The sequence below is a fragment of the Hippopotamus amphibius genome, chromosome 7 (genome assembly GCF_030028045.1).
Source record: "Hippopotamus amphibius kiboko isolate mHipAmp2 chromosome 7, mHipAmp2.hap2, whole genome shotgun sequence".
Lineage (NCBI taxonomy): Eukaryota > Metazoa > Chordata > Mammalia > Artiodactyla > Hippopotamidae > Hippopotamus > Hippopotamus amphibius.
Genome location: NC_080192.1, coordinates 25,686,556 through 25,710,202, shown reverse-complemented (window position 1 = coordinate 25,710,202; position 23,647 = coordinate 25,686,556). Strand labels below are relative to the sequence as shown.

Below are 23,647 nucleotides of genomic sequence, written 5' to 3'. Positions count from 1 at the left end.
ACATATGTAATTCTGGTACATTAATTGTAACTGCCTTAAGAAAAGACAAATCTTGCTTATTTAAAGCATTCTTTTTGATCTGCATGCACTTTTAAAGCCTACTGAGAAAACATGAGCACCTCTCAGTAAAAACAAAAAACATATATTTTATGAGGCCAAAATAAAAATCAAATGAAAGGGCGGTGAATTGAATTGTTTTGTTCAGAAAGGACCTCAATTTCACAGAAATGTGCTTCTCTATGTTAAGCAATCTCATGACATCTAAACAAATATTCTTGCTGGAATTTTGAAGAGACTATTTCAGCCTTTTCCATCTTAAATGATATCCATTTCCTTCTATAGTCATTGGGTACAGCATGGGAGCCTGTTAATGTGTTTGACCTTTTCCCCAAAGAAGTAAGTCAGCAAGCAGCTGTTCAAACTCCTGCTGTTCCACAGTACAATGGAATCACTGGATTGCCAAAGTCCCCGAAGGTTTTCAGAGAAGATTCTTAACCTCACTGGGGGAGAGGTCAAATACCTCGGCTTTCCTTCCTTTCAGCACGGCAGTAGCATGCTGCTTCCTTGGAGGTCATGTGTACACAAAATATTTTGGACAGAACTACCTATTTTCTTTTCCTCTCTGCCTCCTGAAAGTATTCCAGATACTCTTGCCTGTCTTGAAAACAATTCCAAAGAGTTTGAATAATATGTTAAATTCTTTCTAAACTGGATATCTGATTTAAATTCTTCATTGTTTCAGCCCACTGAGTAAAACTCACCCAGTCAAATCTGATTTTATAAAGGAATGTTAACTGAAGCAATAGTGAGGTTTTTTGTTTTGGGGTTTTTTTTTTGGCTCATCCATTGAAAAAGACTAAAGAATTTAATATCCAGTGCTGATAAAGACTGGTGATCAAGTGGAAATCTGATACAGCAGCACAAGTGACCCTGTTAAACTGTAAGTCAGATCATGTCTCTCTATACTCCAAACTTTCCAGTGGCTTCCCACCTCAGTCAGAGGAAAAGCTCCAATGATGGTCTCCCAGCATTGCTTACAGAGCAAAACCTGAAATCTGCCTAAACACTGATGGAAAACTGGTTCCATAAGTGATATCACATCCTTCCAACAGTCAATTATATAGCAATTAAAAGGAATGAATACACACACACACACACAAAATAAAAATACAATAAAAATGGAGAAGCCACACTCCTTGCTTTAACTTAATCTGGGGTCCTCCAGGATGCCATCCCCCCTGCCCACCTCCATTCCTACCCCCCTTAGGCACCCTCAATGCCCCTTGTGGTCCTACTGAGCTCACTGTGCCCATCAATGGACCACCCTACTGGCTATTTCTACTGCAGATCTCCCCACGGGCAGTATGATGCTGACATGATAAGATTCACAGTATGGCTAATCCATCCCATTTGGATTCACCCTGAATCACTTCACAAATGGTTCCTTGTTGAGACCGTACACTATTCCAGAAAGTCAAAACACCACAGTTTTCTTTGCTTCACTTCAATCTAAACCCATTTTTACATATCTACTGCATATTCTTTAACCTATAACTGTATCTTCTCCTTTCAGGAAAAATTTGTACTTTAAATATGGGATCTTGGTTGGGGGGAGGGATAAATTTGGAATTTGGAATTAACAGATGCAGACTACTATCTATAAAACAGATAAACAACAAGGACCTACTGTATAGCACAGGGAACTTTATTCAATATCTTGTAATAACCTATAATGGAAAAGAATCTTAAAAAAATACATATATATGTATGTATGTATAACTGAATTACTTTGCTGTATACCTAAAACATTGTAAATCAACTATACTTCAATAAATAAATAAATATGGGATCTTCAGCAAAAAATAAAAAATACATTCTTTGTTGTTTCCATGCATGTAAGTAAGTTATTTTTAAAATCAATCATTTAAAGTAACAACTTGAAATCTCATGTATGGGAGAAAACTGTCTAGATTACTTACTTCTGAGCCGAGTGAGCATCATCTGCTTTGAATAGATAAAATAACATGTTTTTGTGTAGTAACTGAAACACTCTAGACTCTGAATTCTCATCTTTGACTTGAGTGACAGTGAATCCTAGTAAAGGTTGACTCTCCAAAGCTGCCACGTCCTAAATTTGCAAAGACACAAAGGGAGATGGGTTTTTAAATCGATACAAAACTCAGATCTGCAAACTCTTGATCTATATAGCTCTTACTTCATTCCAAAAACATATATATATAAAACAGTGGTAATTTTAGCAACTTACTCACTTTTCATTTATTCAACAATATTTATTGGCCCACCCCCGCCCCACCTACTCTATAAACCAGACACTGGGCTAGACTGTTTTCAGTGTGTTCATATCCATAGAATTTCACATTATTTCCCTACAATCACAGGAGGTAAGTACTTATATTACTTTCATTTTATGCATCCAGAAAACATAGCTCAGAAAGGTGATATACCCCAGTGCTACTAAACCTTTGCCTTTAGTGAAGTAGTCAGTAGTTACATGACACCCTCCAAACTTACATTTTAACACTACGGAAAATTCCTAACATTTTTGAGTAAGAGCTCTTTAGATACAAAACAAGGGCTCTCTTCACGTCAAAAATGACAGCAACATCTCCCCCTCCCAAAGCAACGCAAAACAAAAAACACACACAAAACAAATAAATTAGGCAAATGCTGGAATTATTTCCAGCTGGCATTATAAAACAAGACCCTCAAATTATTCAGGTTTAGATTTCAGATCTTACCTCACTTGCAGCATATGTATATAGCACTTTATTTTTTATGACAAACCACAAATGTTTCCAAGGTTTTTTATTGCCCTTTGATCTGTATAAGTAGCCACTCATAGAAGAATCTTCTGTGTTCGCTGATACCTAGATAAGCAAACCCCATATACAGTTTAATAGTTTTTAGACAAAAACAAAATTTAAAAATCACAAAACTGCTTTTGATCACTGGTGCTGAAAGCAATAACCATAATAAGAACATCACGTTTCAGAATGAAATTGTTTACTTGCAAAATCTGCTACTGTACAAATGAAATACTGCCATTACCATGAGCATAAAATCCTTCCTTTTAGAAGCAAGTCCAGAATTTTACCTGGTTTAACTGTGCTTGCATGTATGTGTTTCTTTGTGGGTTCACCTGTGTCTTCTGGGTTGCCAGCAGAAGAAGAATGCCAAATGTCAAAAATGCATTTTTAAAGATGTATTTTGGGGACAGTATATGTTGTTTATTGGTCTTCTTATTTTGGGGTGTTAGGGAAAATTACTTAAACCTTTAACTCAGTTCCTGAAATAACTTTCTGGATTTCTAAAAACTATATCAATGGAAAAGTAAATAGAAAATTCTTCTTTTTTTTTTTTTTTTGGCCACGTTGCGTAGCTTGCAGGATCTTAGTTCCCTGACCAGGGATTGAACCCGGGCCCTGGCAGTGAAAGTGCGGAGTCCTAACCACTGGACAACCAGTGAATTCCCAGAAAATTCTATTATTTAAATGGTGATTTTAAAGATCAGTTTCTGCTCCCCAAAAAAGAAAAGAAGCTTGCTTTGCTTCATAAAAGGCTGGAAATGTTTCAATCTCTAAGTAAAAGATAGTAAACTTTCAGTGATTACAAAGTTGCAGTTGAAACTTTTCTCTTTTTAAATATAGGAAAAAGAGAGATATGAAAGCCAGGTGTAGGAACTGCCTTATTGGTGGTATGGTGAACAGACTCCCAAAGTGGCTTTCCACTGAGAATAAGACTGTTATAGCATCTCCTCCCCTCCGGAGCAGGCAGGACCCATGACTGCTCCTCACCAACAGAATATGGTGAAGGTGGTGGGCTATCACTCCCATGATTATGTTACATTACATAAGACTCCATCTTGCTAGCGGACTGGCTCTAGAGACTTTCTACCATGCTGGCTTTGAGGATGTAAGCAGCCACGTGGGGAGGTCCATGTGGCAAGGAGCTGAGGGCAGCCTCTAGGAACAGGGTAGACCATTCCCCAGTCAGCCTCCAGATGAGAACTCAACAGTGGCCAACACCTTGATTGTCGCCCTGCAGAGATCCCATCTAAGCTCTTGAGATAATAAATGTGTATTATTTTAAGCCAATACATTTGTGGTAATTTGTTACAAAGCAAGAGAAAACTAAGAGAGATGGGCTCTATGAATTTCAAAGTATATCTTTAATCATATAGTAATTGTATTAATTTCTTATAAATTTCATTAAAAGGATGATACATTGTCTAGTGGAAATTTATTTATTTATTTATTTTTAATTTTATTTATTGGCTGAGCTGGGTGGCATGCGGGATCTTAGTCCCCTGACCAGGGATCGAATCTGTGCCCCCTGTATGATTCTCTTAACCTCCCAGTGGTTAAGAGCTTGGAGTCTTAACCACTGGACCACCAGGGAAGTCTCAAGTGGAAAATTTACATCTAATGTTAAATTAGAAATATCTGTTAAGTGCATGTAAATTTGCATACAGAAATAACATCCCTGTATAAGACTACCAAGTAATTAAAAAACAAAAACAAAACGAGAAAGTTTACATTCAAAGCAGGTTTCTCTTAAAATGTGGTTACATTGGGATACTACTATGTACTTATGTTAAGTGTTACCATCATTGCCCAAAATATTTTGTACATTCCTCATCTGGATTATTTTACAATTAATTTATTAGCCATACAAGATTAATCCCAATACTGAATAGTCATACATAGTCCTTCTATTATCTTTTTAAAAGCAAAATTGGTGTTAACCAGCTTAATCACCTAATTGAGTCACAAAACTTTCCTTCCAATGATTTATTTAAAAATTAAATGAAATCCAACTCAAGAGACAAAGAGGGTACTGAGGCTCTGGATGTATGTAATTCTAAAAAAAGAGGAATTTCTAAAAATGTACCGAACATCACTGGAATAACACAACTTCCCAATTCCTCAAAAAGATAAACATAGAATTACTGTATGATCAAGCAATTTGACTCCTAGGTATATAACCAAGACAAATGGAAACATAAGCCCACACGGAAATCTGTACACAAATGTTTACAGCAGCATCATTCACAATAGGCAAAAGGTAGAAACAACCCAAATGTCCATCAACAGATGAATGGCTAAGTTGTGGTACATACATAAAAAGGAGTATTATTCAGACAAAAAGAAACAAAGTGCCGACACACGCTATAAGTGTACTTGGATGAACCCCAAAAACCTTGTGCTCAGTGAAAGAAGCCAGACACAAGGGTCATGTATTGCATGACTCCTTTCATATGCAAGATCCAGAACAGGCAAATACATAGAGCAGATTCATGGCTGTCAGGGGGTGGAAGGAGACGGGAATGGGGACTGACTACTTAACGGACACAGGGTGTTCTTACGAGGTGATGAAAAAGTTTTGAAATTGGAGCAATATGGCGGTTACAGATCATTGCGAACACACCAGATACCACTGAATTGTATATTTTAAAATGGTTAATTATATGTTCTGTGAATTTCACCTCAGTTTAAAAAAAAATGACAAAAGGTCTCCTTTCTGAGACTACTTTGACTTTTATAGCACTTAACTGGGTAAATTAATTTCCCCTATGTAACAACAAAGGAGCAAAGCAATGGTTCTCAAACTTTCGTAGACATACATCTGAATCACAGAGAATGCTTGTTAAAGTTTCTGACTCCATATAGCTTGGGTGGAGCCCAGGAATCTGCATCTCTAACAAGTTTGCAGGCAGTGCTGCTGCTGCTCTGGAGGACACTTTGAGAACCAATGGAATCAAGGGAGAAATGGCTGCAGCCAGGAAGGCCTGTTTGAAAGCAGAAGGCCTGTTTGTGTGGTTGGGTGGAAAGATGTACAAAAAAATGTTGGAATTAGGTTGAGTCTAGTCTATAGACCATAATGAGTTTTTGTAGCCAGTGCTGTGAAGTTTCAACTAAAGAGGGGAGCACAGGAAAGAATTATATTTATAGAACTGTGACATCAGCATGGAGAGGTAAAAAATTACAGAGAACTGAAAATTATTTCGGTTGGTTAAGAACCTTAAAGTTTTTGAACGTAGATTTAGATTCAGGAACTACATGATGGAAGAAATAGAGTTCAGAGTTATTCACTCAGTTGGCTTACCCAGTTCGACATGAAACTTGGCAAATGGAACTGTAAGTCCTATTCTTACTATTTCATGACTTTGGCTATAAATCACTCCCTAGTGATTCAATGGCCATGATGAAATATACTCAACTTTACATAAGGAACATGATCTTGGTCAAATTTTTAGAGTTGTTTCCTTTTCCATGATAGAAGACCTCCACAGCAACCAAGCAAGAGAACAAAATTTAAAACTATTTTCCTGGCCACAAAACTAGCATGGGGGGAACTAATTAACAAACTAATCAAAATAGGAGTGACCAGAAAGGCAGGACTGTCTGATCTCTTGATACTGGCTGACTGAACACTTGAATTTGAAGAACTGGGATATCAGTGATGCCTGTGGATTTACACCAATGGCAGGTCTAACTCTGTAGGCTATTACCACTTAAAATTTTCTTCTTTTAAGTTAAAGGAAGAACAACCTACTATCAGTGATATCAGCTGTATATAACCAACTAACGCCTGTAAAAAGCCAAGCAGATGAGTAAATGCTAATAAAATGTCCCAAATAGTCTACAGACTTCTTCCCTCTAGTAAGGGGTCTCCTCAAAGTAATTTTAAAAATTTACACATGTCCAAGTTATCTTTACTTTCTATCTTTGCTATTAAATGTTCTCCAAACCTTTCAGTAGCCATTTTCTAAATGACTCAGGTCATAAGGGAGGATCAAGCAAGATAGTGAGGCCTCAACCACATCCATCACCAGTGTTAAAATGCATGTCTTAATAGTGGTGGGAAATGATGTCTTCCTTTATGAAAGAAAAACAGTGTATTATAAGTGTATGAATAATTCAGTCTCTATCAGGTTGCAAGTTTAATGGAAACACTTACTTCTTTGAGAGCAGCTGGGATTTTTTTCTGTTTCCTCCCTGATGGAATACTATGTAAGACTGATGATAAGGCACTTGAAGGAGATTTGTGATTTCCGGGAGATCCAATCTTAGGAGAGTGCTGGTGATCTAAAACAAATCAGGTATACTTATATAACCAATAGTAAGCATTCTGCAATTCAATGTAATCCAAATCAATAAACACTGTTGCATGAAATATCCATGGAAGGATACTTAAGAAACTTATGACACCGAGGTGCCTGGGAAAGGAAGCCAAATGGCTGGAAGCTGAGTGGGAGGAAGACTTTCCATTGTCTATGATTTTATACTTTTTCAACTGCAAACCACATGGCAAACCGCGTGCCTTTAGAATTCTGAAACATGTTAAGGTACTACCAACTTAAAAAAAAAACTGAGGGCTTCCTAGGTGGCACAGTGGTTAAGAATCCACCTGCCAATGCAGGGGACACGGGTTCAATCCCCGCTCCAGGAAGATCCCACATGCAGCGGAGCAACTAAACCTGTGTGCCACAACTATTGAGCCTGTGCTTTAGAGCCCATGAGCCACAACTATTGAGCCTATGTGCTGCAACTACTGAAGCCCACACACCTAGAGCCTGTGCTCCACAACAAGAAAAGCCATGGCAATGAGCCCGCGCACCACAATGAAGAGTAGCCCCCGCTTGCCGCAACTGGAGAAAGCCCATGTGCAGCAACGAAGACCCAACACAGCCAATAAATAAATAAATAAATAAATTTATTTAAAAAATATCAAATGAGAATCAAACTGAAAATGTTTAAAAAAAAAATTGAAAAAATGTCCCTCCTGACTTTAAGAAACACAGACAACAACATTTAGTATCTACACACATGACCAAATAATATTACAATGAACAAAAAGCTAGAAAAGGGACTATAAGACAAGATGAGGAAGTAATTAATTTTGACTGCAGAGGTTCAGGGAAAGCTGAGAAAAGAATGAGAGTTTTGAGTTGGCATTAAGGTGTAAGCAGGAGTTTGCCAAGCCAAAAAGAGGAGGAAGAACACTCCTTGAAGAAAAGTCAGCATAAGCAAAAGTACAGAGATGTGAAATTAGATCATCTATTTGGAGATAAGGCTGGGAAAAAAAAGAGCTGGTTCTAAGGACTGTCATTTAGGCAGTGGGAAATCAAAGGCCTTTTAGGCTGGGAAATGACAGGAGCAAACTGAATTTAGAAAAATAAATCTGACAATAGGGAATAAGAAGGATTTGCAGCAGAAAAACCTGATAGGAAATTAGGAGAGTGGTCCAGATGAAAGATAATGAAGTCTTTGTCAGGGCTGAGATGAAGCAATCAAGAGCAAGACAGGTTTTTCAAAGATAAATTTGAAAAGATTTACTGACCAAATGGGTGTTGGTGATGAGGGAGGAGTATTCAAAAATGAATTTTGAATTTGAGCCTATATTATATACCCAGAGAACAAAGGGAGGAACAGAAGGATTAGGTGGATGTGTCTTTTTGGAAAATGTATACAGATGATAACAAAGGAGTCCTCTATAAATATATGGATTCTGAAACAACATGGCATCTAGTTATATTCACTTTGATATTCTCATTTGCTGATGAAAAGCTATTCTTCATCGGCATGAAGGATAATCTTTAAAAAATATAGATCCTATAAGTTTCAGGAATTTAACTAAAGATCTCTTCCCAAAATATAGACCTGAGCTGCATTCATCTTAAGTTTGGGTGGATACGTGCAAAGAATGAACAAGCAGATATGATTTATCATTCTGTAGTTGGTGAAAAGCTGCACATTCAGAAGTAAAATAAAACCTCACTATATCAGTCCAAGTGATTAGAATAAGGCTAACAAAGTGCCACCTAGTATGTTTCCATAGAGAATTACTTCACTGATAGATAAACATGATTTGTAATGAGCACACAGTTGTGAAACTAGAAACTTAAAATTATTTGGAAGTTAAAGTGCCCTTGTAACTGTTCTAAGTATTTTATCCTATGATGACATTTCTACAATGAGGATCCTCAACAAAACCGTTCTCAGAGCAAAAATAAGTTTCAGTTCAATCTTTCTTGAAACTACCACAAAATATGAGTCAAGAAAGCTTAATTAAATTAAGAAAACAAGATACTTAATATTTTGAGAGAAGTATCACCAATCATATTGCTAATGTGCCTAAGATGATTCTTTCAGAAGGCTGTTTGAAAGCATCTGGGGAGGAACGGAATTTTCAATTAAATCTTTACTTATATATTACCTAATTTCTGCAGTTCCTGGAAACAATGTTCACATACTCTTGCTGGTTGATTTTTCAGGTAATCTAAGCCATACTTATTGGATGAACAAGCTTGGCATACAATCTGAAAACACATCGGAATTATTTCATTTAATAACCTTTGTATCTAAACCATCAGTTATGTTACAATTTATAGTTCTGTCTACTTTTCAAAGCCTTTTCATAGTCATTGAGCCTGAATAACAATCTAGTGGAGGTCAGGCACGTAGGGAACTCATTTGCAATACCACACTTGAAGAGGCCACAGATTACAACTGACTGCTTACTACACACAGATAATAATATATTAAAGGAGTGCACATGTGCAAAACGTTTAGAGCAGTGCCTGGTATATCGTAAGTCCTGTGCACACTGTATTTATCTTTTTTGTCACTGTTACCATCACTGCTGCAACCATGAACACCTCTGCTGTGCCTCTTCCCAGGGTCTGGCCCATATTAAATGCTGTCTAAGTACAACCCTTTAAATCTTTACAGTAACTCTCTGATGTCATTGTCAGTATGCTCATTTTACTAATGACGTCGTGAAGACTTAGAAATATCACTAGTGATAATGTCAACAATGAAAGTTTCCTTCTATTAAAAACTTAGTATTTAGATAAATGCAGTTTCAGTAATTATCTGTAAATGTGAGCATCTATTTAATTGTGAATTTCTTAGTTGTTTTTTTTTTTCTAATATAAATGATCTATTATCGACATTCTAAACTAATCTTGGGCTAGGAGGAGACAAGTTCCCTAATAAGACTGCCTCGTGCCTAAATATTTGGAGGAGATACCAGCCATGATTCAGTATCTTGCCTACTCCCCACCCCCACAATGGTTTACAAGGAGAAATACGCTTCTTCATTGTGTACAGCACGGAGCTACTGAAAATCACAAGGGAGGTGAGTGTGATCCTCTCCAACCTTTCCGCAGGCCCGGCAGTGATGTCGTCTCCAGGTCAGAGTAAATTCACTTGTGCAGATCATACACATCGTGGCTCTGGTATCAGGAACCCAGATGGGAGCCTTGGATCCAAGAGGACTAACTTCATCTTTATTTTCTGAGTCGGCCTGTGGAAGAATGACTTCTGATTATTTCTATGCACACTGCCCACTACAGCATCAAGCCTTTTTATTTGGCACCGGCAGCTCACAGTGCTGATGGTATCGTTAAGGATGTGGATGAAATATGAGCTATCATGTTTTTCATGGTATCAGGATATTAAGATTAGCTACATTCCGACAATCCTCTAGTAAAAATTAACTTTAAAAGATGCCTGTAGTAGTGCAATGACAGCTGATTAGTTTCTTCCTTAAACTATATTTTATTTTCTACAATAAAGTTTTATAACTAGAAAAAATATGAATGCACTATATGCTGCCATAGACTCGTAGTTAGACATTATTTAGCTCTGAAATTATGCACACACCTCCAATCCTGTGAAACACATGTTGCTTTTCTAAAGCCCTGGGAAAGGTTTCTTTAAGGTAAAAACTATTTGAAATGCACTGAAAAAACATAAGAATGAAAAGACAATACCTCATCAAGACTCCTACTAGGACAGAATGTGATTCTTTTCTTGGCATACTCTTCTATTGACCTGGAAATCGCTTCTAGCCATTCATCCCTTTCTGGGGCAGAACTGTTGGGGGCAAAAGAAGGTTCTATCAACCAGATGTCAGCTTTTATTCTTTGCCTTCTCCTTACATCTTTTCCTTCTGCCATGGCAACAGATTCCACCACCCTCCAACAATGACAACAACTCTGAGGTTTATGTGCACAAATAATCAGAGCAGGCATTAGAGAACACACGGCATTTTAGCAAAAACAATGTTTTTTTTTCTTTCCAAAAACACCACTTTCTATTGAATGGCTTTTGAAGTCTTAAATATGAAGGTATTTTTGTTTGGTTTAAGGGCTATTCATGCAATTAATAATTATGATTATTTATATAACCAAAGAGTTTCCTGAGATATAATCCTAGAATTTAAAAATATTCAAAGGAATCAAGTTCCAAATCCAAATTTACAGCATAGAATACTAAATATTTTTAGGTTCCTAAATATTCTAGAAAGGGCACTGGAGTAAAGGAAACATATTTTTGGGGTCATAAACAGATGTTAAAGGAGTGGTTAATAAGGGAAACAGCCTTCAGTGGTTGTTAGGGCTCCTCTACCCATTCAGTCCATCACATTTTCTGTTCTTACCCTCAGTTCATCAGGAGATATGTGACTTGAATATAGATGGAAATGGGCCAAATAGGGGGAAAGCCTCCTCAGAAAAATGCATTCTTGTTCTACATTTTTGAAACCACACCTCCCTCTAAAAAAACTCTATGGTAACTCAGAATCATCACTGGTATCAGCCCATTTTATTTTGCTTACTCAAGAGGGAGAGGCACATTTCAGGTATTTGTGTGTGTGTGTGTGTGTGTTCATAGAGAGACAGAGAATTTAATAATAAATTTAAACCTCTGCCATGATAACATCCATCATAATGGGAATGTGATTGTATAAGAAAATGTGCATTTTCCTTTTTTAAGACATGCATACTAAAGTATGTAGGAGTAAAATGACCTGATATTTGCAATTTGTTTTAAAGTACTTTAGAAGACAGGAAAATTTGTGGCAGAATATTGGTAATTTTTGAGTCTGGGTGACTGAATATGCAGTTTCACTGTACTATTCACTCTAATTTTAAGTATATTTGAACTTTTAAATAATGACTCTAAATTGAAAAATTCCATCATAAAGAATGATACAAATAGGCATATTTTGATGAATCCAGAGCAGGTCAAGGAGATACTTTAAAAACTACTCACCTTCCCCACAATAATCATTCTCAGAAATGTACCTTCCTACTAAATGGCTTAAGTACCATTTAGAAAATGCACTCATATTAAAAAGATGATATCCAGTTTATAAATAAAAATTTAAAACTAGTGTATTTCTCAAAGTTTCATTACATACCAAAACCAAAATAAAATAGAAAAAGCCCGTATTTCTCAAAACCAAACAAAACCTGCCTCAGTTACCTCTACTATTCTACCATCACTGCCCCAACTAGCTGCTACTACCATCAATGCCCCAACCAGCTGTTACTGACTTAACATTTACTATATATCAGCCAACTGTGCTGAATGCTTTCTGTGCAAATATTATCACATCTCATTGTCAGAGGGACCCCATGGAATATATATTGGATCTTACACCCCTTTTGCCCAATCCCAACGTCACACCATCACCATTTACAGAAAAGCACTGTGAGGATTCGAACTGTTAGGTAATTTGTGTTAAATAACAGGCTCTGTACTAAATAAGAGACTTGGTATCAGACCCAAGGATGGACCCCTTCACCACCACGTCACCTCTGGCTTCTGTTCCTGTTCTCATGAAGACCTACGCTATAAGAACATAAGCTCAGGTTCCAAGTAAACATTCATAACATATTACTGTCCCTCCTGCCCTCTCTCCCTTCCCAACTTTTCACTGAAAAAGGTAACAGAAAGCCGAGAGGCAGATGGCTAACTTGAGGATTGCTATCTGATTTTTCTGGAGCCCTGGGAAAATGTGGAATGTGATTCAACTGTGCAAATCATGTCACATATGCTGTTCTTTCATTTAATCATTCCTGGCTCTCTCCCGTGTGGGGTTCTGCCAAAACAATGTTTACCAGCTCTTGATAACACATTTCTCACAGACCACACACATTTGCCTGCAGCATCGAGTGGAGACATTCTAGCTCTGCCTTTGTGACATGGTTAGCAGAAGAATCAGCATCTTCCTCGTATCAAAACACAGTTAAACCAAGTATTCTTTTCTTTATGGAATGTGAACATTACCAGAAAGCAAATTTGCATTAAACAAGCACCATTTCCCCACAGACTGGAAATAATTTCTAAGGGAAAAAGCTCTCCAACAGAAGGGATTTCTGAATTATAAGACATTGATGAAAGAAATCAAAGATGACAAACAGGGCTTCCCTGGTGGTGCGGTGGTTAAGAATCTGCCTGCCAATGCAGGGGACATGGGTTCGAGCCCTGCTCTAGGAAGATCCAACATGCCACGGAGCAACTAAGCCTGTGCACCACAACTATTAAGTCTGCATTCTAGAGCCCGCAAGCCACATCTATTGAGCCCATGTGCCACAATTACTGAAGCCCATGTGCCTAGAGCCCATGTTCCACAACAAGAGAAGCCACAGCACTGAGAAGTCTGTGCGCCACAACGAAGAACAGGCCCTGCTCACTGCAACTAGACAAAACACATGTGCAGCAACAAAGCCCCAATGCAGCCAACAAATAAATAAATAAGCTTCTTTAAAAAAAAAAAAAGACACAAACAGATGGAGAGATATGCCATGTTCCTGGATTGCAAGGCTATTGTGAAAATGACTATACTACCCAAAGCAATCTACAGATTCAATGCAATCCCTATCAAATTACCAATAGCATTTTTTTTTTACAAAACTAGAACAAAAATCCTAAAATTTGTATGGAGACACAAAAGACCCCAAATAGCCAAAGCAATCTTGAAAAAGAAAAATGGAGCTGGTGGAATCAGACTCCTTGACTTCAGAGTATACTGCAAAGCTACAGTAATCAGGACAATATGGTACTGGCACAAAACCAGAAATATAGATCAATGGAACAGGACAGAAAGCCCAGAGATAAACTACAGTCAACTAATCTATGACAAAGGAGGCAAGGATATACAATGGAGAAGAGAAAAGACAGTCTCTCCAGTAAGTGGTGCTGGGAAAACTGGACAGCTGCATGTAAAAGAATGAAATTAGAACACTCCCTAACACCATCACAAAAACTCAAAATGGATTAAAGACCTAAATGTAAGGCCAGACACTATAAACCTCTTAGAGGAAAACATAGGAAGAACACTCTTTGACATCAATCACAGCAAGATCTTTTTTGACCGACCTCCTAGAATAATGAAAATAAAAATAAAAATAAACAAATGGGACCTAGTGAAACTTAAAAGCTTTTGCACAGCAAAGGAAACTACAAGCAAGATGAAAAGACATCCCTCAGAATGGGAGAAAATATTTGCAAATGAATCAACAGACAAAGGATTAATCTCCAAAATATATAAACAGTTCATGTAGCTCAACATCAAAAAAACAAACAACCCAATCAAAAAATGGGCAGAGGCTCTAAATAGGCATTTCTCTAAAGGAGACATACAGACGGCCAAGAGGCACATGAAAAGCTTCTCAACATCACTAATTATTAGAGAAATGCAAATCAAAACTATAATTAGGTATCACCTCACACCAGTTAGAATGGGCATCATCAGAAAGTCTACAGGACTTCCTATGTGGTGCAGTGGTTGGGAGTCTGCCTGCCAATGCAGGGGGCACGGGTTCGAGCCCTGCTCTGGGAGGATTCCACATGCCATGGAGCAACTAAGCCCATGCGCCACAACTATTGAGCCTGTGCTCTAGAGCCTGTGAGCCACAGCTATTGAGCCTGTGTGCCACAACTACTGAGCCCACGCACCTAGAGCCCGTGCTCTGCAACAAGAGGAGCCACTACAATGAGGAGCCCACACACCACAATGAAGAGCAGCCCCCGCTTTCAGCAACTAGAGAAAGCCCATGTGCAACAACGAAGACCCAATGCAGCCAATAAATAAATAAGTAAATAAGTACATTTATTAAAAAAAAAGAAAGATAGAAAGAAAAAAAAGGAAATCTACAAACAAACGCTGGAGAGGGTGTGGAGAAAAGGGAACCCTCTTGCACTGTTGGTGAGAATGTAAATTGATACAGCCACTATGGAGAACAGTACGGAGATGCCTTAAAAAACTAAAAATAGAGCTACCATACGACCCAGCAATCCCATTACTGGGCATACGCCCTAAGAAAACCATAATTCAAGAAGACACATGCACCCCAATGTTCACTGGAGCACTATTTACAGTAGCCAGGTCATGGAAGCAACCTAAATGTCCATCGACAGAGGAATAGATAAAGAATATGTGGTACATATATACAATGGAATGTTACTCAGCCATAAAAAGGAATGAAATTGGGTCATGTTGTAGAGACATGGATGGACCTAGAGACTGTTATACAGAATGAGGTAAGTCAGAAAGAGAAAAACAAACATCGTATATTAATGCATATATGTGGAATCTAGAAAAATGGTACAGATCAATGGGTTTGCAAGGCAGAAATAAAGATACAGATGTAGAGAACAAACATATGGACACCAAGGGGGGAAAGTGGGGATGGGGTGGGGGTGGGGCAGTGGGATCAATTGCGAGACTGGGATTGACATATATACATTAATATGTACAAAACAGATGACTAGGAAGAAAAAAACATATGAAATTATATGCTTTAAATACAAAATTAAAAATTAAAAAAAAAAAAAACAGAAGGGATTTCTTGTGTGTCAGACCTTGCCACACCATTTACTTCTTGTGTTAACTGTGGGATGCAACTTTGAGGTCCAAAGGCCACATCACTTCAGTTCATTTGGGTAACATCTACTGGGAGCCTTCTATGGCCAGGTACTATGCCATGAACTGGGCACACAAAGTACACCTCACTTGCAAGGGCTCACATCTAATTGAGGTGAGACATATAGACAGGTAATTACCATATGACATAATAAAGGTAAGGTAGATAAGAAACACAGAAGTAGTTAATTACCTTATTTGGGTAGCAAGGAAGGCCTTGCAGAGGTGATGACTAAGGTGCGGCTGGAACAATTACAGGTGTTTGACAGGGTATGCGGTCTCCTGTGCACCCTCAGCCAGTCTCCTAGCTTTGGTCACCATCTCTAAGCTGATGACTCCCCAGAATATGCCTCTAGTCCGGTCTTCCTCTGATATACAGCTCCTGACATCAACTGCTTCCTTGATGACCCCATTTTGATGATTCATAGGCACCTCACATTCAATATGCACATCTGAACCTAAACTTCTGATTTCTCCCCCAAAGCTGCACCTCTCCCAGCATTCCCTATCACAGCAACCCAATATGCTATACAGGCTGGAGACTCACTCTTACTGCCTCTGTCTCTCTCATTTCCTATCTCCCATTACTCATCTCCTTCAGTTCCCCTTCCAAACCACTCTCCACATAGCAATCAGATATTCTTTTAAAAATGCCAATATGATCACATCATTCCCTCGTAGAGACATTTCAGGGGTTTCCTGTGGCTCTTAGGCTAAAGACCAAAATCCACAAGATGGTTCTTGCATAATCTTTCTCCCTGTTCTTGAAGGTTTATCTTGGGTCACTCTCCCTCTCATTTGCTATGTTCATGACACACTGGCCTTTCAGTTCTTTGAATACGCCATGCCCCTTTCCACCTCAGGACCTTTGTACACACTGTTCCTAAAGGCCAAGAGCCTCCTCCTTTTCTCTTTGCCTAGATATCCAACTCCTACTTAGCCTTCTTCTTTTTTTTTTTAAATAAATTTATTTATTTATTTATTGGCTGTGTTGGGTATTCATTGCTGCACACGGGCTTTCTCTAGTTGTGGCGAGCAGGGGCTACTCTTCGCTGTGGTGCACGGGCTCCTCATTGCCGTGGCTTCTCTTGTTGAGGAGCACGGACTCTAGGCACACGGGCTTCAGTAGCTGCAGCACAAGGAATCAATAGTTGTGGCACACGGGCTTAGTTGCTCCGCAGCATGTGGGATCTTCCTGGAGCAGGGCTCGAACCCATGTCCCCTGCACTGGCAGGCGGATTCTTAACCACTGCACCACCGAGGAAGCCCCTATTTATCCTTCTTAACTCAGCAGACACAGGACTTTAGGGAAGCTATCCCTAACTGCTTGGAGAAACCACCAAATCTAACTTAATCACACTGATAACTGACTGTGGTAATATTTGCTAAGTGTATGTGTTTCCTAGCTGACTGTAGACTTAGGGAGGAAAGGCCCTTTTCATTCCCCATTGTACCCTGATGCCTAGCACAATGCTTGGCCCCGCGTAGAGGCTCCATGTTACTTACTGAACGAAGGGATGAATTCTAAGTGGAGGCAGCCACCTGTGCGAGGCAGAAGGATGTGAAGTAGGCTGGCGTGCATGGAGACATCAGCAGATCACGCTGATGGGGACATGCCATGCTTTGGTGGAGTTGGTGACAAGGAGAGTGAATGGAGACCAGGCTGGTGAGGCAGACGGCAACAAGATCACAAGATTACACAGTACCTCACGCACCGTGGTTGGGGGATTTCAAAAGGAGAGCCTGGCACACAGGTGTCATCCACCATGTGTTTGTTCCCTCTCTTCCATGCCACCTCAACCCTTCTGTGGAAATTTACTTTCCAGTTTTACCTTCTCCTGTATACCCCACGTACAATCCATCCCATTGGCTCTACTGGATTGAACCATTTCTTACAACTATAGTCCAGACGTCACCAGCTACAGCCTCCTACCTCGTCTTCCAATTTCTACTTTAGTCTCTGGTGGTCTGTCTTCTACAAGGCAGACAGTGTGCTCTTTTAAAAATAAAAATGAGGTCACACCAATTCTTATCTTAAAACCTTTGAGTGGTTTCCCATCACACTTAAAAATCCAATGATCTAAGGTCTAGGGGCCGATCTGAAAAAACACACAACATCCAGATATTTATCTAATAGGCAACCAAAGAAAGATTAACCATCATTTCCTGAATTGGTTAATTTTTAATAAACATAATTAAAAAAAAAAATTTTTGGCTGCATCATGTGGCATGTGGGATCTTAGTTCCCCAACCAGGGATTGAACCCACACCCCCTGCAGCAGAAGCATGGAGTCTTAACCACTGGACCACCAGGAAAGTCCCAGAATTTTGTTTCTATAAAACCACATTTTAGTTAGAAAACTTAAGTGCAACTGAAAACTTAACTTCCCTATATGCATTTCCTTTTTGGATCTTTGAAAATAACTGTCTTGATTTTAACAACCAAGCTTAAGTATTTGCCAGGAGCCTGATGTATAGTGATCTGATGTTCTTTGCACTTTTGTTCTAACTCATGAAAGAAAGAAAAGAAAAGAAAGGGGAAAAAGGGGGCACAGTTCCAGGTGATCAAGCAGTTACTTTCATTTTTTTTTTTTTTTTTGGCTGTGCTCCTCAGCTCATGGGATCCTAGTTCCCCGACAAGGGATGGAACCCGGGGCCTCGGCAAAGAAAGCGTGGAGCCCTAATCACTGGACTGCTAGAGGATTCCCAAAACCACTAAATGTACTCTTTTATTTTTTTGGCTGCACCACGCAGCATGCAGGATCTTAGTTCCCCAACCAGGGACAAACCCATGCCCCCTGCAGTGGAAGTGTGCAGTCCTAACCACTGGACTGCCAGGGAAGTCCCCTACTTTCACTTTCTAAACACTGATCTGGAAGATGCTTCAGGTACCCCCCTCCCTTGATGGAACTCTGCTTGCTCTGGCTGGTAGCTGGGCAGCACTTGACAAACCCCGAATACGGGAATTTGTCTTCTCCTGTCATCCTGAAATGTGTTGTCAGGCATCAGTGGCCATTCCATTTCAGAAGAGTGACACGACCCAGGGAGCTGCTCTTGTGGTCTGATTCGGGAAGTCAGCACATCTGGTCTGATATCCATAGACACAGGCAATATTAGAATGGTTATAAGCATGAATCTTAGTGTCAGATTCAAATTTCAGCTCCACTGGCTCTGTTGATAGCTGGTTGGCTGTTTTTCGCCATAAAATGGGTCTAATAGTAGTAACTTAGCTTAAAAGGTTATTGTGAAGATTTGATGAATTAATACACAGAAAATGCTTAGGATAGTCCCTGGCGCAAAGCAAGTGCTATGTGTCGGCTCTACTTTTATTACATCAAAGGTGAGGTCTGAGAGCTGCCCAGACTTGCTATCCAGATCCAGCAGTGCAGCAAGCTATGGCTGTTGGCATCTCTCCCTTCACCAGTCAAATCCTGCCACTCATCCACTTCTGCCACTCAGCCAAAACTGAGTAATATGCGTGTATAAGTCATAGCTTCGGTTTCCTCAGCACTTGATTTACATGATGGTAACATATTTGATTTACACATAAGTCACTGTAGGTTCCAATTTGAGGCAATGTAGTGTCACAATAACAATAGATTTAAAGGCAAAAATTTTCTATTCGCATCCTGACGTTGCCAGCTATGCATCCTTAAGAAAGCAACTCAGGACTTCCCTGGTGGCACAGTGGTTAAGAATCCGCCTGCCAATGCAGGGGACACGGGTTCGAGCCCTGGTCTGGGAAGATCCCACATGCTAAAGAGCAACTAAGCCTGTGTGCTGCAACTACTGAAGCCTGCGCACCCTAGAGCCCGTGCTCCGCAACAAGAGAAGCCTGTGCACCACAAGGAACACTAGCCCCCACTCGCCACACTAGAGAAAGCCCACACACAGCAGCGAAGACCCAACACAGCCAATAAATGCATAAATAAATAAAAATTTTTAAAAAAAGAAAGCAACTCAATTTTTCTGTAACTTGGTCTTCTTCATTTTTATGACACCTACCTCACTAGATTTGTTATGACTTTTTAATGTTACACGAAAACTTCCTAATAAACTATAAAGCACTAGATGTTTTTAGGAACATTACGTATCATTGTAAAATGATTTGAAATATCTACTTTAAAAAAATGATCGGCAAAGCACTTTTAAGTATTATTGCATTCAGAGGAACACTGCGGTCTTCATACTTCTAGCACACTATTGCGTCAGCTCTTAGATAGCCTACCGACATGGTAAATCAAAAGGAAACTGCACGGAGCGGCCTGGGGTGCTGTGTGTAGGACTCCAAGGCCTAGTTCAGGTTCAGTGAATTAATGTCTACCCTGGGCACGGGAGGAAGGTCGGGCAGCATGGCTTACAATTACCTATCATCCCATGGAGTGCATGGAAATCAGATGGTTTGGGCAACAGGAATCAGTGGGAGGAGAACAATGGAAGGCAGAAATTACAGGCCTCTCTTCACCAAGTTTAGAAATGAAACAAAAAGGAACAAGGTGGAAAATTTATAAATAAAAGATGATTTTTGCAAAAAATAAATAAACTGCATGGTATTAGTAGAGAAAAGAAAGGGAAAAAAATAAGTCTAGTAGTTAACCTAAATGTGAAAAATGCTGGAGATGTCTGATTCTGCAAGACTGACAAATGTTTACCTATACATTTTAAAAATTTACCTGGCTGAGAGTATGAAGGAACGTTCTACACTTTCAATCTTTAGTTCATTCTGATATGCCTCTTGGGTGGGTTTTCTGACCTGGAAGAAAACAAAATGATTTGAGCAGAGTCACCCTAATGAAAACCTCACTGCTGGAGCTAAAGTTGCCCAATACCCCCACCACTGACACCCACCCCCCTAAGTTTGTATCCTGCTGGACCGACCACCCCTCTCCCTCATCTGCTCTGTGCTCCAGATGAATCTAAACATCCATGTACACGAAGGCCCAACTTCCCCACCTTCAGGCCTTTGCCCACACTGCTCCCTCTCCCCAGAATGCCCTTCCCCACATCTCAGCACAGCCGAATGCGACCTACTCTGCACAGCTCTCGGCTCTTCCTCCAAAAAGACTTCCTCAAGCCTCTCTTTTTCCCAGCTGCCACCGATTCCTTTACCATGTCCCACCAAAAGTTCCGTGTTCTGTATTTTCTGAGTTCCCACAAACTGTGTGCCTTTACAGTGATATTTATTACTATCTACTTTATAGGTATTGATATGCACTGTATGAACTTCCCAACGAGCTGCTGAACTCCTGATTGGAGTAGAGGTAGAGACAAAAAGAATCATGCTTCAATTCATCTTTGTATTTTTCACTCAACCAATAACATGTTTTGTTTATTGTAGTTCTCAGTAAATATCTTATGACTAAATTAATGTATGAGGGAACAAGTAACTACAAAAATGAATAAATGAACAAATGAACAGTAACACATGGAGAGAGAAGAGATAAAGATATGAGAAGACAACTATCTCAGGGCTTTTTCTCTAAATACTTTTGGGTAAAAAAAAAATCTTCTAACAGATGCACAGACCTTCATTCCAGCCAATGAGAGCATGTTGTTCAGTTTGTACATCCCGGACTGCACCGGTGTTGTATACAACAGGGCATCGTTAAACTGAAAGTAGAAATATTTCATAGGACAAAGCAAAGAAACAAATTTCAGCTATAAAGATATTGATAATACAAAGGAAAAAAGGAACAACATTACCTGTTTGTTTAAAACTCTCTGAATAAAATACTTATGTTCTGCTTATAAAACCAGAAACACCTAGAATGTTCTATTAGAATATTACCAGAAGGCAATTTCTAGAAAATGTGCTTTCTTTCCAACTTCTGTAATGGATTTAACATATTCTGAATTGTAAATCCCACTAAGGTATTATAATCTGCCAAAGCAAATCACTGATTGAATCATTTTTTCCAAATCAAGATGAAATAAACCAATTCAAAAGGAAGTGAATTTCTAGTTATGCATCATACAAGAATTTGTTTCCTATACTTGACATACAAATAAGCAATCCAGCCAGTCAAAGATCCGACTAAAACTGCTATTTGAATGTGCCAAGTTTACCTGTCCTGAACAACTGTCTCCCTTCATTAAGCAATTACCCCTTCCTCGGGCTCAACAGAAACACACACAGCCACTTACCAGGAAAAACATTCGGGGCTGCATGACTTTCCGAGATAGCTTCATCAGAATTCCTTCTTTGAGAAAAACCTGATTCATCCAAACAAACACCCATTTAGAACCATCACAACACAACTACAATATACATATATATGTAATTTCCTTTTCAACCTTCTTTCCCCAGAATTTTTTTGTGTGGAGGCGGGGCGGACATAGTTTCCTTGTGACTTTTTGCAGCCATGGTTTCTTTTTAAACCCTGTAAGTCATTTAGGAATTGGATAAGCCAGCAGAGTTTCATAATCCAATACTGAGCCCAGGGGTACCATGTGGTCTGAAATGTAACTGACTGAATGTGTACTTGATCCTGAGGCACAGCCAATGTCCTGATAATTGCACTTTGTAATTTTCCCGAATTCATTCCCTCAGCCACTTTTGTGCTCTATGAAGAGCATCAAAATACCAATTTTCTCCCTCATCTCGTAATCCTCTCTTACATTAAAGATTTTAAATGAAATTGTCTTTAAAGCTGTGAGGTCAGCTAGTATTACACAATAAAATGATCCTATTTAATCAGATACTCTGTGGGGTCCCTTGCCATTCTCCTAATTGAATTGGACTTCTTGTCACAGTGACTTCTACCATGAATGTTTTGAAAGGATAGAATGAACTTAGTTGATCCAGATTAGGTCACTGAAGAGTAACAATAACAAATAACCTATTTTCATAAATCAAATGAAAATAGCTACAAATGGTGACTAAATCCATGGTATTAAGTTTGCAAAAGGCAGTCTAAAACACTTACCCGTCCAGGCTGAACTATTTCATGGTGTCCATTTAAGCTGTACTGAATTTGCATAAGTTTCTGAAAGTTGTCCTACAGAAAGAGAATGTAGAGCATATGAAGGCATGGCTCCCCAGGTTCAACAGTATAGCAGGCATTGAAATGAAGATACTTACTCCTTGCTTCATGGTGTCATTGGCGTGGTTGGCTACCTCTATAACAACAGCAAGGGCATCTAAAATATGTAGGAACAGAAGGGGCATTTGATCACTATCATTACCAATGAATCACAACATCGACCAACTCCAGACAACAAGATGACTAGTTCACAGCCACAGACCACTGCAGGAGCTCAGTTAACTGTGAGTAGGCAGAAATACTGATGATGAGGTTCGATGAGAGCAAAACCAAGAGAAAACAGGCAAAAACAGTACTTATAAAAAAATGAGCCAAAGAAAGACTCTAAAGACACGTTATAGACCATGTATATCAATAGTGGAGCATCAGGGTTGTTCTGTGCTGAGAGTTGATTATTCTGTTGACATTTATGAGGATATGGATAGGATTTTACCTGGAAGCTGAGGATTAACTGCCTTGGAAGAGAAGGATCCTGGGATAGGAAACCAGAATTATGAGAACCAGCTCTTTAAGTGGGTCAGGGCTTAGCTGCCTTCTCTTAGTCTGATCCCAAGAGGGAAGAAATGCCACATGGAAGCATACTAGACCTTAGCAAACTACACACATTATCTTGTGAGTTGCGTTACTTAGCTTCACCTGTGTTTTATTCTTTCTGTTAACCTCTTGCCTTTATTAAACGTTTTTGAATGCTTCAGTCTTGTCATTTTCATAACTAGATATAAAGGAAAAAGTCTGTACTTTGTCTCCTGGGCTACAGCTGTTCTCAATCTAAGCAGTACTGTTCCCCCAGGGACACTTGGACATGTGTAAGATAATTTTTGGTTGTCACAGTGACCCAGAAGGTCCACTGGCCTTTCGTGGGT

The 23,647-nt window shown here is 39.2% G+C and overlaps 1 protein-coding gene across 6 annotated transcripts in view; it reads right to left on the bottom strand.

The window, feature by feature from the left end:
• Positions 1 to 23,647, bottom strand: part of FGD6 (FYVE, RhoGEF and PH domain containing 6) — a 110,172-nt gene that overhangs the window by 6,747 nt on the left and 79,778 nt on the right. For 3 of the 6 annotated variants that reach the window (XR_009054753.1, XM_057742296.1, XM_057742297.1), the window contains exons 10-20: positions 22,823 to 22,881; positions 22,668 to 22,739; positions 21,886 to 21,954; positions 21,268 to 21,351; positions 20,415 to 20,494; positions 10,802 to 10,904; positions 10,186 to 10,332; positions 9,241 to 9,343; positions 6,982 to 7,109; positions 2,760 to 2,888; positions 1,980 to 2,128 (exon numbers count right to left, since the gene is read on the bottom strand). Coding sequence is in view for 3 of the 6 variants with exons in the window: in XM_057742296.1 (XP_057598279.1) it covers positions 1,980 to 2,128; positions 2,760 to 2,888; positions 6,982 to 7,109; positions 9,241 to 9,343; positions 10,186 to 10,332; positions 10,802 to 10,904; positions 20,415 to 20,494; positions 21,268 to 21,351; positions 21,886 to 21,954; positions 22,668 to 22,739; positions 22,823 to 22,881 (1,123 nt within the window). In the remaining 3 variants the exon portion in view is untranslated. Of the gene's footprint in view, positions 1 to 1,979; positions 2,129 to 2,759; positions 2,889 to 6,794; positions 7,110 to 9,240; positions 9,344 to 10,185; positions 10,333 to 10,801; positions 10,905 to 17,247; positions 17,405 to 20,414; positions 20,495 to 21,267; positions 21,352 to 21,885; positions 21,955 to 22,667; positions 22,740 to 22,822; positions 22,882 to 23,647 lie in introns of those variants that run through there. The other 3 variants (XM_057742298.1, XR_009054754.1, XR_009054755.1) reach the window with 3 other exon arrangements.